Here is a 13888-nt window from a genome sequence, read left to right on the forward strand (position 1 = left end):
TCAAGCTCAGAAGCCTTACACTTTATCCAGATTATGAGCCTCATTAGTCATTTGGATGGATTGGATGTGCCTCCTCTTGCGCAAACCGCTAATAGACAGGTTCAATGTAGCGGTTTCTTATGAGACTAAAGATACTCTACAGTAGACTTTTTGAATACAGTACACAAGTCTTGGCGTCAGAAAACTCACTTTAGTCCAGTAGGTCTTCGAAACTACCAGCTTTTTCTTCTGTCTTGCCAGAAACTTTTTATGTACACTGACGTTTTTCAGAGTCCACTTCCCATTGATGCTGTTGTGGCTAATCTAGTCCTATCAGTATCAGCAGAGAGACTGTCTAACCTCTCCTCCATTGTGTCGGGGCCCGAAATGGCAAACATGGTGGTTGCAGCTATGTCAGCAATCCAAAGCCTGCTCATGGTTAGACCACTGGTCTGGAGCAGTCTCTGGCTTTGCAGTATCACAGAACCTTAAGAACGAGCATGCTCGTGCACAATTTGGGGAACTATCCAGACCTGGAGCCAATGCCATAGAGTTCGTACTATCAGAACTTATTCCTTTGGGGAAATTGTATTCTAAAAAGGCACAATGCTGTCAACCAGCTGCTCTAAACAGCTGTCCCCTCAGAGATGTGTTAGACCTAAGAAATTCAGAGCTAGTGAACTCCCCCTCCCTTTTCTCGCCCCTGGATGTAGTGACAGCGATCGAAATGGTAGAGGGGTTACGAAAAAGTCTTATGACAAGTAAAGCAGTGGCACTAAGGTTGCCCACTCCCCAGAAATAGCCTAGGAACTCTCCTTTTAAACCAGTTCCACAGCAAAGACAACTTCTATCTTCAACAGTAGGGAGGGCATGTCTCCCAGCTTACCACCAGTGTGGGATGCTTGGCAAAGGTGGCAGGACTTTTGGCCTGACCCTTAAACAATAGTTCTCCTTTCATGATAAAGAGTCGCTTTCATAGACTGTCCGCCTCCTCTGACCATGAATCTAACCATCCAACAATTCAATTAGAATGGCTCTGTAAAAGACCAACTTTTGTTAGAGAAAGTCTCCAAATTGTTGGCTAAAGCAGTCAGGTTTCCTCAGCAATCTATTCCTGATGGAGAAGCGGATGGGGATTTGGAGACTCGTTATAGACCTCTCCCACTTGAACCTCTCTGTGCTACAAACGAAGAATGACTTCTTTCTGACCATAGACCTGAAAATCACCTACTTTCAGGAACCCATCCATTCTGCCTCAAGGAAGTACCTAAGGTTTCCCTTTTGAGACAGAATTATTTTCAGTTCAGGGTGCTGTGCTTTGGTCTATCAACAGCCCCTCAGGTCTTCACCAGAATTTTTGCACTTGTTTTGGCCTGGGGTCAAGCTATGAGCATCAGGGTCCTAAGATATCTTGACGACTGGCTTTTCATAGCAGAATCCCAAGCTCTCCTGCTAACACAAAGACCTACAGTTACCCCCCACATTCGCGAGGTTAGGGATCAAACCCCCTCGTGAATAGCTTAAATTCGCGAATATTTAAAAAACCATTTAAAAATGCTTATAACTGCCTATTTTGATATATAAAACTTGTAATATCAACAATTTAGAATCATTTTAGAATAGTTATGATATTTTCCTTAGAAATATACAGAATAACATAAACACCAATTAGCAAACTGCCATAACACAATATTTACAGTACAGTGCTGTACATATACGAAATATGTAGTATTGTACTTCATTACAGTTACCCTTACTATAGAGAGGTACTTTATTACAGTTACCCTTACTGTAGAGAGGTACGTTCTCTATCATGTACAAACAAACCATTTTCTTTAATTTCCTCATATTTTTAACAGTTGCTAATTTATTGTACGTGCAGTAATACAATAGATAACCTACCTGGTGTTTTTACACTTGTATTTTAAACTATTTTATTGTAATACAAGAAAGATTCATTGATGTTAATATGTACATGTACATATACTTATATAATATGTGTTTAAGTAACTAAAGCACATCACACCCACATGTGCACTCGCACAAACAATATTTTTGAATTACAGTTATGTAAAAAGAGAGAGAGAGAGAGAGAGAGAGAGAGAGAGAGAGAGAGAGAGAGAGAGAGAGAGAGAGAATGTTACAATCTGTTATTTATTTAGCGAAATAAAAGAATGTATTTCGCAAATACAAAATTTTCTTGAATATTTAGAAGATACTGTATGCTTTACAGAAAATCTCACGAATCTGTGATTTTGCGTAATGTATGTTGATTCGTTACTAGCTGGGGGTAACTGTACTCCTAGAGCTGTGCAAGGAGTTAGGGATCCAACAGAACCTGCAGAAGTCCAGCCTTGCCCCCTCTCCCCCCCTTTAGTCCATCAGGTATCTGAACATGGACATAGACTCAGTTCAAGCTCTAGAGCCTTTCCATCAGCTGATAGAATTTCAAGGTTCAGAGTACAGTATTGGCAGCAACCTTTCTGAAAAGGAAACCTCTTCCTGCCGACTCTAGTTAGAAACTACTAGAACATCTCTCCTCATTGGAAAAACTCGTCCCTTTTGGGAAAATGCATTTGCACTCGGTGCAGGGACTAAAGAATCAATGGTCACAGACTTCAGACCACCCTGTAACCCTACAACCCTGCTGCAACTAACTCTGTAGATGGTAAAAGAACTCCTTTGGTGGCTGAACGAGGAGAATCTGTTAGCAGGAACCCCCGTTCTCGCCCGGTGAAGTTTATCCTTGGGAAGAGGAATGTCATTGTAGACCATATGAGCTGTTAAGGGACAACAGTCAGTTCAGAATGGTCTTTGCTTCCTCTATTGGTGCAAAGACTTGTGACTTTGTGGTGTTCCCCATCTCTGGACATGTTTGCCACCCACCTGAATCACAAACTACAGGTTATTGCTCTCCAGTCCCAGAGCAAGCTGCAGTGATGGAAGATGCATTCCAAAACCCGTGGGATGGACTAGACTTTTGCGCTTTTCCACCGGTCTGATTTGTCAGACATTGAACAGAGTTCGAACATCCAAGGGAGTCGAAGTAACATTAAGAAGCCCCAAAGTGGCCAGCAGCGGAATGGTATTCAGACCTGCTGGAACTTCTCACAGAAGCTCCAAGAAAACTAACAGGATGGCAAAACCTGCTACGCCAACCTCACATAAGAAAATCTGACAATGCAGTGCATTACCTGTCCCTTCATGGCTGGAAACCAACCAGTATCTCCTTCGAAAGAAAGGCTTTTTGAGACCAACTGCGAAGCAGCTTTCTGGATGTTCCAGAAAATTCTCCACAACAGTTTACCAGAAAAAGTGGAAAATCTTCTGTGATTGGTGTCATAGGGAGACTATAGCAGAGTTTTGGTGTTCCTAAAAAACAAAAAGGCCCTTTCAGTCACTGCAGTGAAAGGCTACCACTCGGCCTTGAGCCAGGTATTCATACTGAAAGGGATTGATCTCTCTGCTTTTTGGGAACTCTCAGCTCTGATTAGGAGTTTCAAGGAGTCTTGCCCTCCTCGAGAACTCAAACCCCCTTCCTGGGACGTGTCTAAAGTTTTAAGGGACCTAAAACAAGCCGTGTACAAACCTATGCCGGATGACATGTTACTATGTCCAGTAAGAGCAGTGTGTAAGCATTTGTAAAGAATGCAGTATCTTAGGCCTAAAACCTCCAATTTGTTTGTGATCACTGGCCACTCCAAAAAGAAAGTATACAGGAATACAGTTTTTTTTCCGGATTAGAGAAACAATCATGAGAGCCTAAAATCCTCAGGGGAAGCCTCTCCAATGGCCCCCCTCGAGCACATGATATATGTGGGCTTACCACAACCCTAGCATTCCTCAAAAACCATTTTGTAGCACAGTTGGTGTTTGGAAGAGACAAACCACTTTTACGAGCTATCATCTTAATGATTGCGCACACGTGTTTTTAGACACCTTTTCTGTAGGCCTTATTGTTGCAGCACAAAAAATAATCTAACAACAGAATAAGCTCTTATGGGATATGTAACTGCTCTTATCTCAGGCATCATTTATTTTCTGCATTATAAGGGTATGTAATATGGGCACTAAGGTGGATGGTGATCATGATTGGACTTGAAACCTTTACGGTACTTGGAATCCACCCCAATGCAAGTAAGAATGCCTTGGAGTTGAGTACTTGCTGATATATTTGATGATATATTGAAATTTTGATACTATGCAACACTTGATGTTCATATTAATTCCCCTCTGACAAAGTATTCAATTCTCTAGAAATAAAATTAAGGCCTTGCCTCTTTAAAAGCCGGCTACACTGTGCACAAATAATTCACTTTTATCTCTTGCTATTACTCATAGTAATTGTATCTTGAGAGAAGAAGGGCAGACCTCTTAACTTCACCTAGACTTCCTGCCACCTAAGGAAGATTCAGAAGTTTGTATCTGCATAGGAAATAAACTACAAATTTTATACAATTTGTATTTTTCCTAGCTATACAAGCCTGAGTCATTTATTAAAGGTCTCGAATTAACTGCCCTGCAAGTCTTTTACGAGGTGAGTGTTGTGAGGAAGCAAATGTTGTGTGTCATGCGCAGCAGTTGCCTAGCAACGAAGCATGATGCAATCAAACCAATTTTCTTTGGATTGTATGGTTGTAGAAAACTAAATTAGGAGTAGCCCCATATAAATGAATCAGGTTTGTATAGCTAGGAAAAATACAAATTGTATAAAATTTGTAGTTTTAAGTACTGTACAGTAATGTGGCATAGGAAAGCTCATAAGTATTTTCATCTTAAAGTTCAAGATTTGTGTAAAGTCTGTTTACAAATTTCTACCTTTCAACAGACCATATTCAAAATATATTTATTTAGGCAACTGGAAATTCCTTGTATTTTATTATATTTGATATACCATAAAAAGTTCAGTTGAGTAATGTATGACTTCTTATGTAATAATATAGTTTCCCTTTCCTCATGAATATTTTATACCTCATCAAAGGATGTTGTGCTGCTGCTGCTGGAACATGGTGCGAGTGTTTCAACAATCAATGGAGATGGGCTGCGCCCATCAGATCTTCCTCGGGATATTCAGGTAAGTTCTTTTTTGTTTTAGGTACAGTATTAAGGTTTAGATCGAATATCTTTCTAGTAAAGCAGATATATCTGCTTATGCAACAGTGTTTGATCATATTGCTTTGTTAACACAGTTTAATATACAGTAATTATATTGGTTTCTAGGCCATTCACTCTTGTTGGAAAGAATTTGTTTTAAAAGAACAGGGTTTTAATGGAAATTTATTAATTGTTAATGATCATCCAATTATTCTTTTGACTTAAAGAAAACATATTCTAAATTAGTGATTTTATGTCTTTCACATACAGAGTAATGTTGGTACAGTAGGGTCCCGAATTATGCGAGAATTTGGTTGATGAATGACCTTGTTTAAATGGAAAATCGCATACTGTATTTTGAAACACACCTAACAGAAATAATTCTATTGGGGCCATGGCAACCAGCAACTTGCCTATTCAAACGTGTTTACTACCCATTTCCAATACTTTCTATGTACTATACTGCATCTTTTTTATAATGTCAAATTGTTCTTGTAAATAAATCAAATATTTAATATGCTTTAAAGTTATAATAACTTGAAAAAAGGTTAAAATCAAAACCAGGATGGGTGTAAACACCATACATTTTCCGTTATAAAGCTACCCAAAATACAGGCAAATTTTAATGTTTGTCATATCTATTGTTTAAGACAACTGGTGAATAGCAAAACCATCACTCTATAGACTAGCTTTTGTTGTATCATTGAAAATCCAGAATTATCAAAATAAAGGCGATTTTATATCATCCGTTTCCTAAACACGCCAAAAAGCACAATAAAACCGACAACCAATGTTTTGTTTACGTTTATCTCTGATCATAACGAAGAAACAGACGCATTTACACATCTGTGTATTGGTTAGTTTTTGCATCGACAGCAATCTTACCAAGTATTGATTATATGTTGATTTTGCTATTACCAATGTTCTACTTAATTTTTCTTAGAACTTCCAAATAAATGAAATGAATGCCATTCATATAATGTTATGTTTTTCTTTATGACGCCGCCTGAAACGGAAACCTTTCATTCGTTTACTGTACGCTCCATCTTCGATCATAATAAACAAACGTAGGCATTAAACACGCATGATCAAAGAGATAAATAATGATATTAAAAGCTTTTGGTAAATATGTTATTACAATTATTATTTACCATATTAATATAAATTCTTACATACGTGGCAAAGCAGGAAAACTATTTTTTCTTTTTGCGTTTAATCAACAATAACAAACTGCCGCTAATGACAGAATGATAATTTACGATAATTCTAAACTGTTACTAAAGATGATTGTCCATTCCATATCCAAAATACTTTTCCTAACTTTAGTTATAAGTCAACTTGTACCCACTTCAATTATGAAACCATCTATAAAAAAGTAAGAGAAGCAGTAAGTACTAGGCCGATTTTTAAAGTTATCGAACAATTAAGTTGCCGCTATAACGTTCGATGTGACAGAGATGGTGCGAGATTAGAGAAAGTAAGGAAAATTTAATCATGATTGATTTTCAATATAACAAACTTTGTGAAGCAACAAAGATTTCATTTGTTAGAGAGAGAGAGAGAGAGAGAAAGAGAGAGAGAGAGAGAGAGAGAGAGAGAGAGAGAAGAGAGAGAGAGAGAGAGAGAGAGAGAGAGAGAGCGTGAGTGTGTGTGTGTGTTAGTTTTAAATGTACTAAACAAAAAAATATGATAGGTTATAACACATTGGTGCTTATGTAATATCAACTGTATAGATGTTTTGAATAAGTTCAGAAATGGTATAAACAATACTTTGTTACTGTATTCGTATGCGCCTATTCTTGAGACTGGCAGCTAGACGTCAGCTGATCTGATCTTAGCCAAAAGTAAAACAGAAAGAAGTCAACAATACTCGGATTTTTAACACACATCCGAAATTTAAAAACTAAAGTACACGCTTTCTTAATGTGCAATTAACTATTTAACGAGTAGCAATTTTCTAGAATAAAATGATGTTTCCCAAAAAATAGTGGTTTGCTGAAGAAATCGGATGCTTTATTTTAAGCTACGACTGAAATGGATGTATACACGGTATAACTTTTTCGTTTTGTATTTGATTGACACTTTAAGAAAAGTGATTTTGGTTTCTTCATCTAATTGTAAGTATTGTATAACACGAGAGAGAGAGAGAGAGAGAGAGAGAGAGAGAGAGAGAGAGAGAGAGAGAGAGAGAGAGAGAGAGAGAGAGAGAGAATCAGCTGTTGTAATTGAATGCCGTGTTTTCGTTTCGTGAGGAATTGATCGCCAGAACTAACAATAGTCATGTTAATTTCATTCATAAACTCAGGTTGCCATATGTGAACTACAGTAAGGTTTTATTTCTTATAGAGAGAGAGAGAGAGAGAGAGAGAGAGAGAGAGAGAGAGAGAGAGAGAGAGAGAGAGAGAGAGAGAGAGAGAGAGAGAGAGAGAGAGAGAGAGAGAGATTTTTATAATTATACCGTGTACTCTACAAAACCAATCTTTGCAAATCAAATGTTTACTGTTTAAAATATGACAAAATATTGCCGACTCGTTATCGAAGTTTAGGCTATTCACTGCCGATAAACGAACCCAGTCAAACACGTGAAAACCTTGAACGCCTGAAGGGAAAAATAAAGCTTTTATAAATACTGCACTAAACAAAAATAATGCTTTAATATATCATCATTAACACTACCATTAAAATTATCGAAAGGTTGGAGAAAGATAAAGATTGCCGAGAACATAACCACAATTCTGTTTACATTTTGTCAGCTGGACTCGCACAGTTAACAGTTGATTTCATTGTTGATGTGGAATTTTATCCTTAAATAGGCTTTTTATTATGAAATTATGTTAATAAGATGTAATGTTAATATTGTTTTGTAACATTTATTATAAATCACCATATTTAGGGCTACCAATAGACTTAAGAAGACAATATATTTGATACGTTTTGTAGTCCTTGACTAGCAGACTTTGAACGGCTTAGCAGATACAGAAAATATATTTTTGGAAAATAGCGATCGCATAAAAGGGGAATCGTATAATTCGAACACGTATAATTCGGGACCCTACTGTAGTTTGATTACTAATACAGTACTGTATGGTATTGATTTTAATGTTTCTTTATTTTTTAGGACAACCATGACTAACTTTTTAAATAATCTTTTTTAACCCTTTGAATCCCATAAAACATTCTATATTAGGGATTTCTACTTCCTTCAGCCCCATATGACATATTTAGCATCTAGTAATTTTCTCTAATTTTTTACATACTGTGTACAAAGTGTAAAACTGTACATCACTGAAAAGGAAATTTGTTGGTGCTGTAATGGTGACCTACACCTGCAAAGCTTATCCCTTTTCTAGGCATGTCAAGGAGTTTCATTGTCTCCACTATTGTAATCATATTTCTTAGATGCTTGGATTCTCTGCCCAAAATTTTAGAAGGGGCAGAATGTTTTGTTGGCTTAGTAGTACTTGCAAGCAATTCACAATCTTAGCGAAAAATGCAAAAAACACTACTCTACAAAGATAAAGATGCAGAGCAATATCTTGTACATATGCCTAGAGGAAAAGTGGAAAGCATTGTATAGTATAATTTAGTGATTGTGTGGTCTGACAGTTGCTCTGTGTCTCCTCTAGCGGCCAATAGTGGGCCTTGTATAAAATCATCTAGGCAAACTAGTTGACTCTACTCATGCTTCCTGAATTTCAATTTCCTAAAGATGCGGGATTTTTTGTCACTTATGGCACACTACGCAGTTTCTTCTTCCTGACAAACTAAACAAACTATGCATTGCATCATTACAGTACTACCGAACTGAATTTCTGTATTATTATTTATTACTTTAATTTATTAATTTTTAGGCCCAAAGATTACTATTTTTAATGTAAAATCTAAGAGATGTGAAACTTATCTGCCCTTAGAAACCTGTAACGTAAAGAGAAATCCGTAATACAGATTTACATATACAGTACAGTAACATATATATGAATCTGACTCTATGATGAGAATTACATTCCTAATAGTGACCTTTTAGTGAAGGCCTCATTAAAAGGGAAGATTGTCGGCTTCTTTTTTCAAGTGATTGACCTATTTTTAAGTAACCCCATCAATCTTGGTAGTATAATATAATATACAGTATTTACATTACTGTAAATCATTTTTTTTTTCACTTTCTTATCAAGGTAGTATAATATAATATACAGTATTTACATTACTGTAAATATTTTTTTTTTTTCACTTTCTTATTAACATTTTTTATAAATGTGAAAATATAAGATGTTCATCTTTGTAATGGTTTTTTTTGTTAGGTCAAGAAACTCATCCTTGCAGCAGAGAAGACTGAGCAGAGGAGGAAAGAAGAACGTTTATTGCATTATGCAAGAGAAGGAAAGTCGGAAGAAGTAATGAAGTTGGTAAGGGACTTTGATTTCAGACAATGACTATGATTATTTTCGTGTTTCATGTGTTTTACTAAGGAATTATCTTTTAGGTTGGAAGTCTTCACAGAAAGCATAATTTATCCCATAGGGCATTGCTCATGGTGTAATCCATGAACAATTGGTTTGATAGTATGTTGTTTACAAAAATTGTCATAGACTGGAGGTGGTTTGCTTTGGAGAGAGTTGCAAGTACGTACTAAGAACCGAGTCTTCATTTGGTCCCAAATCTTTAGTCTTGACTGAAATTTTCTTATTTTTGACCTCTTTACCTGTTTGTTTCTCATCCTCCTGCTATAGTTGGACTCCATAACAAAAATATGGATTTGAATGGGGATCAGATTACTTTGAAAACGTAAATGAGCATATAAATGTAGAATTCATGTAGCTGTAGCTCATGTCGTTATTCAAAACAAAAGAATTGAGTCAAATCTTTGCTGCTAGGGCTATGTCCTTACTTGACAGACTGACAACCCTCAAAGGTACTGATGGTAAATGGCCTATCACTGAAGTTCTCTCAGGATGGTTATCACTTTTGCAAAACAATAATAATCTTCCCATGGATTACCTTATGTTGGTGAGAGGCTATTTAGAAAAATTAAGAATCCTCTATTCTATGAACAATAAACCACCTTAAAATATAGGCAACCAATGTAAGAATACATTCTCCCCCAAGATCCTTCCTCAAGACTAATAAACCTAACAATTAGAATAGCGCCAACGTATCCCTGCGTGTTGTAAGAGGGACGGGACGAGGGGGCTGGGAACCCCCCCTCCTGTATTATAATCCTGTGAGACATCAAAGAGGTGGAGCTGGGGGGAGAGTGACTGCTCCTCACACAATAGTTTTGGGGTGTTTGAATGTGCGTGGATGTAGTATGATAGAGAGTAAAAGATGTGAGATTGGAAGTATATTTAGGAATAGAAGGATGGATATATTGGTGAAGTGATGTTTGGTGAAATGTCTGGTAGAGTGTCTGGGATTGAAAGGGGAAGAGCAAGAGAAGTTGTGGCTTTATTGCTGAGTGAATGGCTGATAGGGAAAGTAGTGGAATGGAAGGAGATATCATCTAGGTTAATGTGGGTAAGGGTTAGTTTTGGTAGGGAATGTTGGGCTTTTGTCAGTGTGTATGGTCCAGGTTGTGAGAAAAGTGAAGAAGAGTGGAATGAGTTCTGGAATGAATTAACTAGGTGTGTAGAAGGACTCGGTAGAAGGAATTATGTGTCATTGGGAAGTATGGCATACCAGGTGAAAATGAGACTGGTAGATATGTGTGTTGAGCAAGAAATTGTGATAAGTTCTAGCTTTTTCAAAAAGAAAGATAAAAACAAGTATACACAGGTAAGAGTGGTAAATGGAAGAGTAGTAGAAAGGGCGTTAGTGGATTATGTGTTGATAACTAAAAGAATGTTTGGAAGATTGAAAGACGTGCTCGTGTTTAGGGGTATGGCTAACGGTATGTCTAATAATTTTTTGGTGGAAGGAAAATTAGTTGTAGCAAAAGAGTGGGGGAATAGAGTGGGTGGATGTAAAAGGGAGCTAGTGAAGGTTGAAGAGCTAATAAAACCGGGGGTAAAAATTAGATATCAAGAAAAGTTGAAAATGGCATATGATGAAGTGAAATTAAGAGAAACGTAATTTAGAGGGGGAGTGGAAGTTAGTAAAAGAAAATATTGTTGGGATTGCAAGTGATGTGTGTGGCAAGAAATATGTTGGAGGCAGCATGAGGAAGGGCAGTGAATGGTGGAATGAAGGAGTGAAGGTAAAAGTGGAAGATAAAAAGAGGGCTTTTGAAGAATGGCTGCAGAGTAATAGTGTAGAGAAGTATGTAAGATATAGAGAGAAAAATGAGGAAGTAAAGCGCAAGGTAATTGAGGCAAACAGGGCAGCTGACCTGAGGTGGGGTCAGGGATTTGGTCATTCATATGAAGAGAGTAAGAAGAAGTTTTGGAAAGAAGTGAAGAGATTAAGGAAGGCTGGTTCAAGAATTGAAGAGACAGTGAAAGATGGAAATGGAAGGTTGTTAAAAGGAGAGGAGGCAAGGAAAAGATGGGCGGGGTATTTTGAAAGTTTACTGAATGTTGAGGATAATAGGGAGGCAGATATAATTGCTGTTGCAGGTGTTGAGGTGCCAGTGATGGGAGATGAGAATAAGAGAGAGATTACAAGAGAGGAAGTGAGGAGAGCACTAGATGAAACGAGAGTAGGAAAATCATCTGGTATGGATGGTGTGAGAGCTGAGATGTTGAAGGAAGGGGGTGTGACTGTACTTGAATGGTTGGTGAGATTGTTTGATATGTGTTTTGTGTTGTCAATGGTACCAGTAGATTGGGTTTGTGCGTGTATTGTACCACTATATGGGGGTAAGGGAGATGTGCATGAGTGTTGTAATTCAAGGGGTATTAGTTTGTTGAGTGTAGTTGGAAAAGTGTATGGTAGAGTACTGATTAATAGGATTATGGATAAAACAGAGAATGCAATCTTAGAAGTACAGGGTGGTTTTAGAAGAGGTAGGGGTTGTATGAATCAGATTTTTACAGTTAGGCAGATATGCGAGAAATATTTAGCATAAGGTAAGGATGTGTATGTTGCGTTTATGGATCTGGAGAAAGCGTATGCTAGAGTTGATAGGGAAGCAATGTGGAATGTGATGAGGTTATATGGAGTTGGTGAAAGGTTGTTGCAAGCAGTGAAAAGTTTCTACAAAGGTAGTAAAGCATGTGTTAGGATAGGAAATGAAGTGAGCGATTGGTTTCCGGTGAGAGTGGGACTGAGACAGGGATGTGTGATGTCACCGTGGTTGCTTAATTTGTATGTTGATGGAGTGGTGAGAGAGGTGAATGCTCGAGTGCTTGGACGAGGATTGAAACTGGTAGACGAGAATGACCATGAATAGGAGGTAAATCAGTTGTTGTTTGCGGATGCTACTGTACTGGTTGCAGACGCAGAAGAGAAGCTTGGCCGTTTAGTGACAGAATTTGGAAGGTGTGTGAGAGAAGGAAGTTGAGAGTTAATGTTGGTAAGAGTAAGGATATGAGATGTACGAGAAGGGAAGGTGGTGCATGGTTGAATGTCATGTTTAATGGAGAGTTACTTGAGGAGGTGGATCAGTTTAAGTACTTGGGGTCTGTTGTTGCAGCAAATGGTGGAGTGGAAGAAGATGTACGTCAGAGAGTGAATGAAGGATGCAAAGTGTTGGGGGCAGTTAAGGGAGTAGTAAAAAATAGAAGGCTGGGCATGAATGTAAAGAGAGTTCTATATGAGAAAGTGATTGTACCAACTGTGTATGGATCAAAGTTGTGGGGAATGAAAGTGACGGAGAGACAGAAATTGAATGTGTTTGAGATGAAGTGTCTAAGGAGTATGGCTGGTGTATCTCGAGTAGATAGGGTTAGGAATGAAGTAGTGAGGGTGAGAACGATTGTAAGAAATGAGTTAGCAGCTAGAGTGGATATGAATGTGTTGAGGTGGTTTGGCCATGTTGAAAGAATGGAAAGTGGCTGTCTGCTAAAGAATGTGATGAATGAAAGAGTTGTTGGGAGAAGGCCAAGGTTTGGGTGGATGGATGGAGTGAAGGAAGCTCTGGGTGATAGGAGGATAGACGTGAGAGAGGCAAGAGAGCATGCTAGAAATAGGAATGAATGGCGAGCGATTGTGACGCAGTTCCGGTAGGCCCTGCTGCTTCCTCTGGTGCCTTGGATGACTGCGGAGGTAGCAGCAGTAGGGGATTCAGCATTATGAAGCTTCATCAATGGTGGATAAAATGGGAGGGTGGGCTGTGGCACCCTAGCAGTACCAGCCGAACTCGGTTGAGTCCCTTGTCAGGCTGGGAGGAACATAGAGAGGAGACGTCCCCTTTTTTGTTTCATTTGTTTGATGTCGGCTACCCCCCGAAATTGGGGGAAGTGCCTTGGTATATGTATGTATGTATAACTTTAGATCTTTAAAAGAAAACAACTCGCCCTAGCAAAATAAAGTTATAACCACTTTCAACTTCAATCCATCTTGACTCGAAGTGAAAGCTAGTCAAGTTTTATTATTGAAAACAGATGCGTGTACTATTAAAAGTAAAAGCAGTTAGACTTGAAAATAATCTTCTGTCAAGATAAGGGATATTTCTTTTAAATGAAATATTGTGAATGGCTTATTGAACCCACAACCAAAATCAATCATAAAATTACATAGCAATTGATGCAGTAGATAATGTTAATATTACAATTAGTTGACACAACACTGAACTGTATATAAGGGAAAGTGATACCGCCAAGAGATGAAGATTAGAATGACAGAACAATAATATAGGAATATATGACATTCAAATACAGTACTGTATGTTTTTTAGGTAATGTTCATATATATGATAGCCATCAAGGTAAATTATGTACAG

General features: G+C 37.9%; 1 protein-coding gene across 1 annotated transcript in view; it reads left to right on the plus strand.

The window, feature by feature from the left end:
• Positions 1–13888, plus strand: part of LOC137647047 (oxysterol-binding protein-related protein 1-like) — a 578280-nt gene that overhangs the window by 65050 nt on the left and 499342 nt on the right. Inside the window, 2 exon segments of the mRNA XM_068380189.1 lie at positions 4961–5053; positions 9372–9476. Of these exon segments, the coding sequence (XP_068236290.1) occupies positions 4961–5053; positions 9372–9476 (198 nt within the window).

This window comes from Palaemon carinicauda, chromosome 9, assembly GCF_036898095.1.
Source record: "Palaemon carinicauda isolate YSFRI2023 chromosome 9, ASM3689809v2, whole genome shotgun sequence".
NCBI classification, from domain to species: Eukaryota; Metazoa; Arthropoda; class Malacostraca; order Decapoda; family Palaemonidae; genus Palaemon; species Palaemon carinicauda.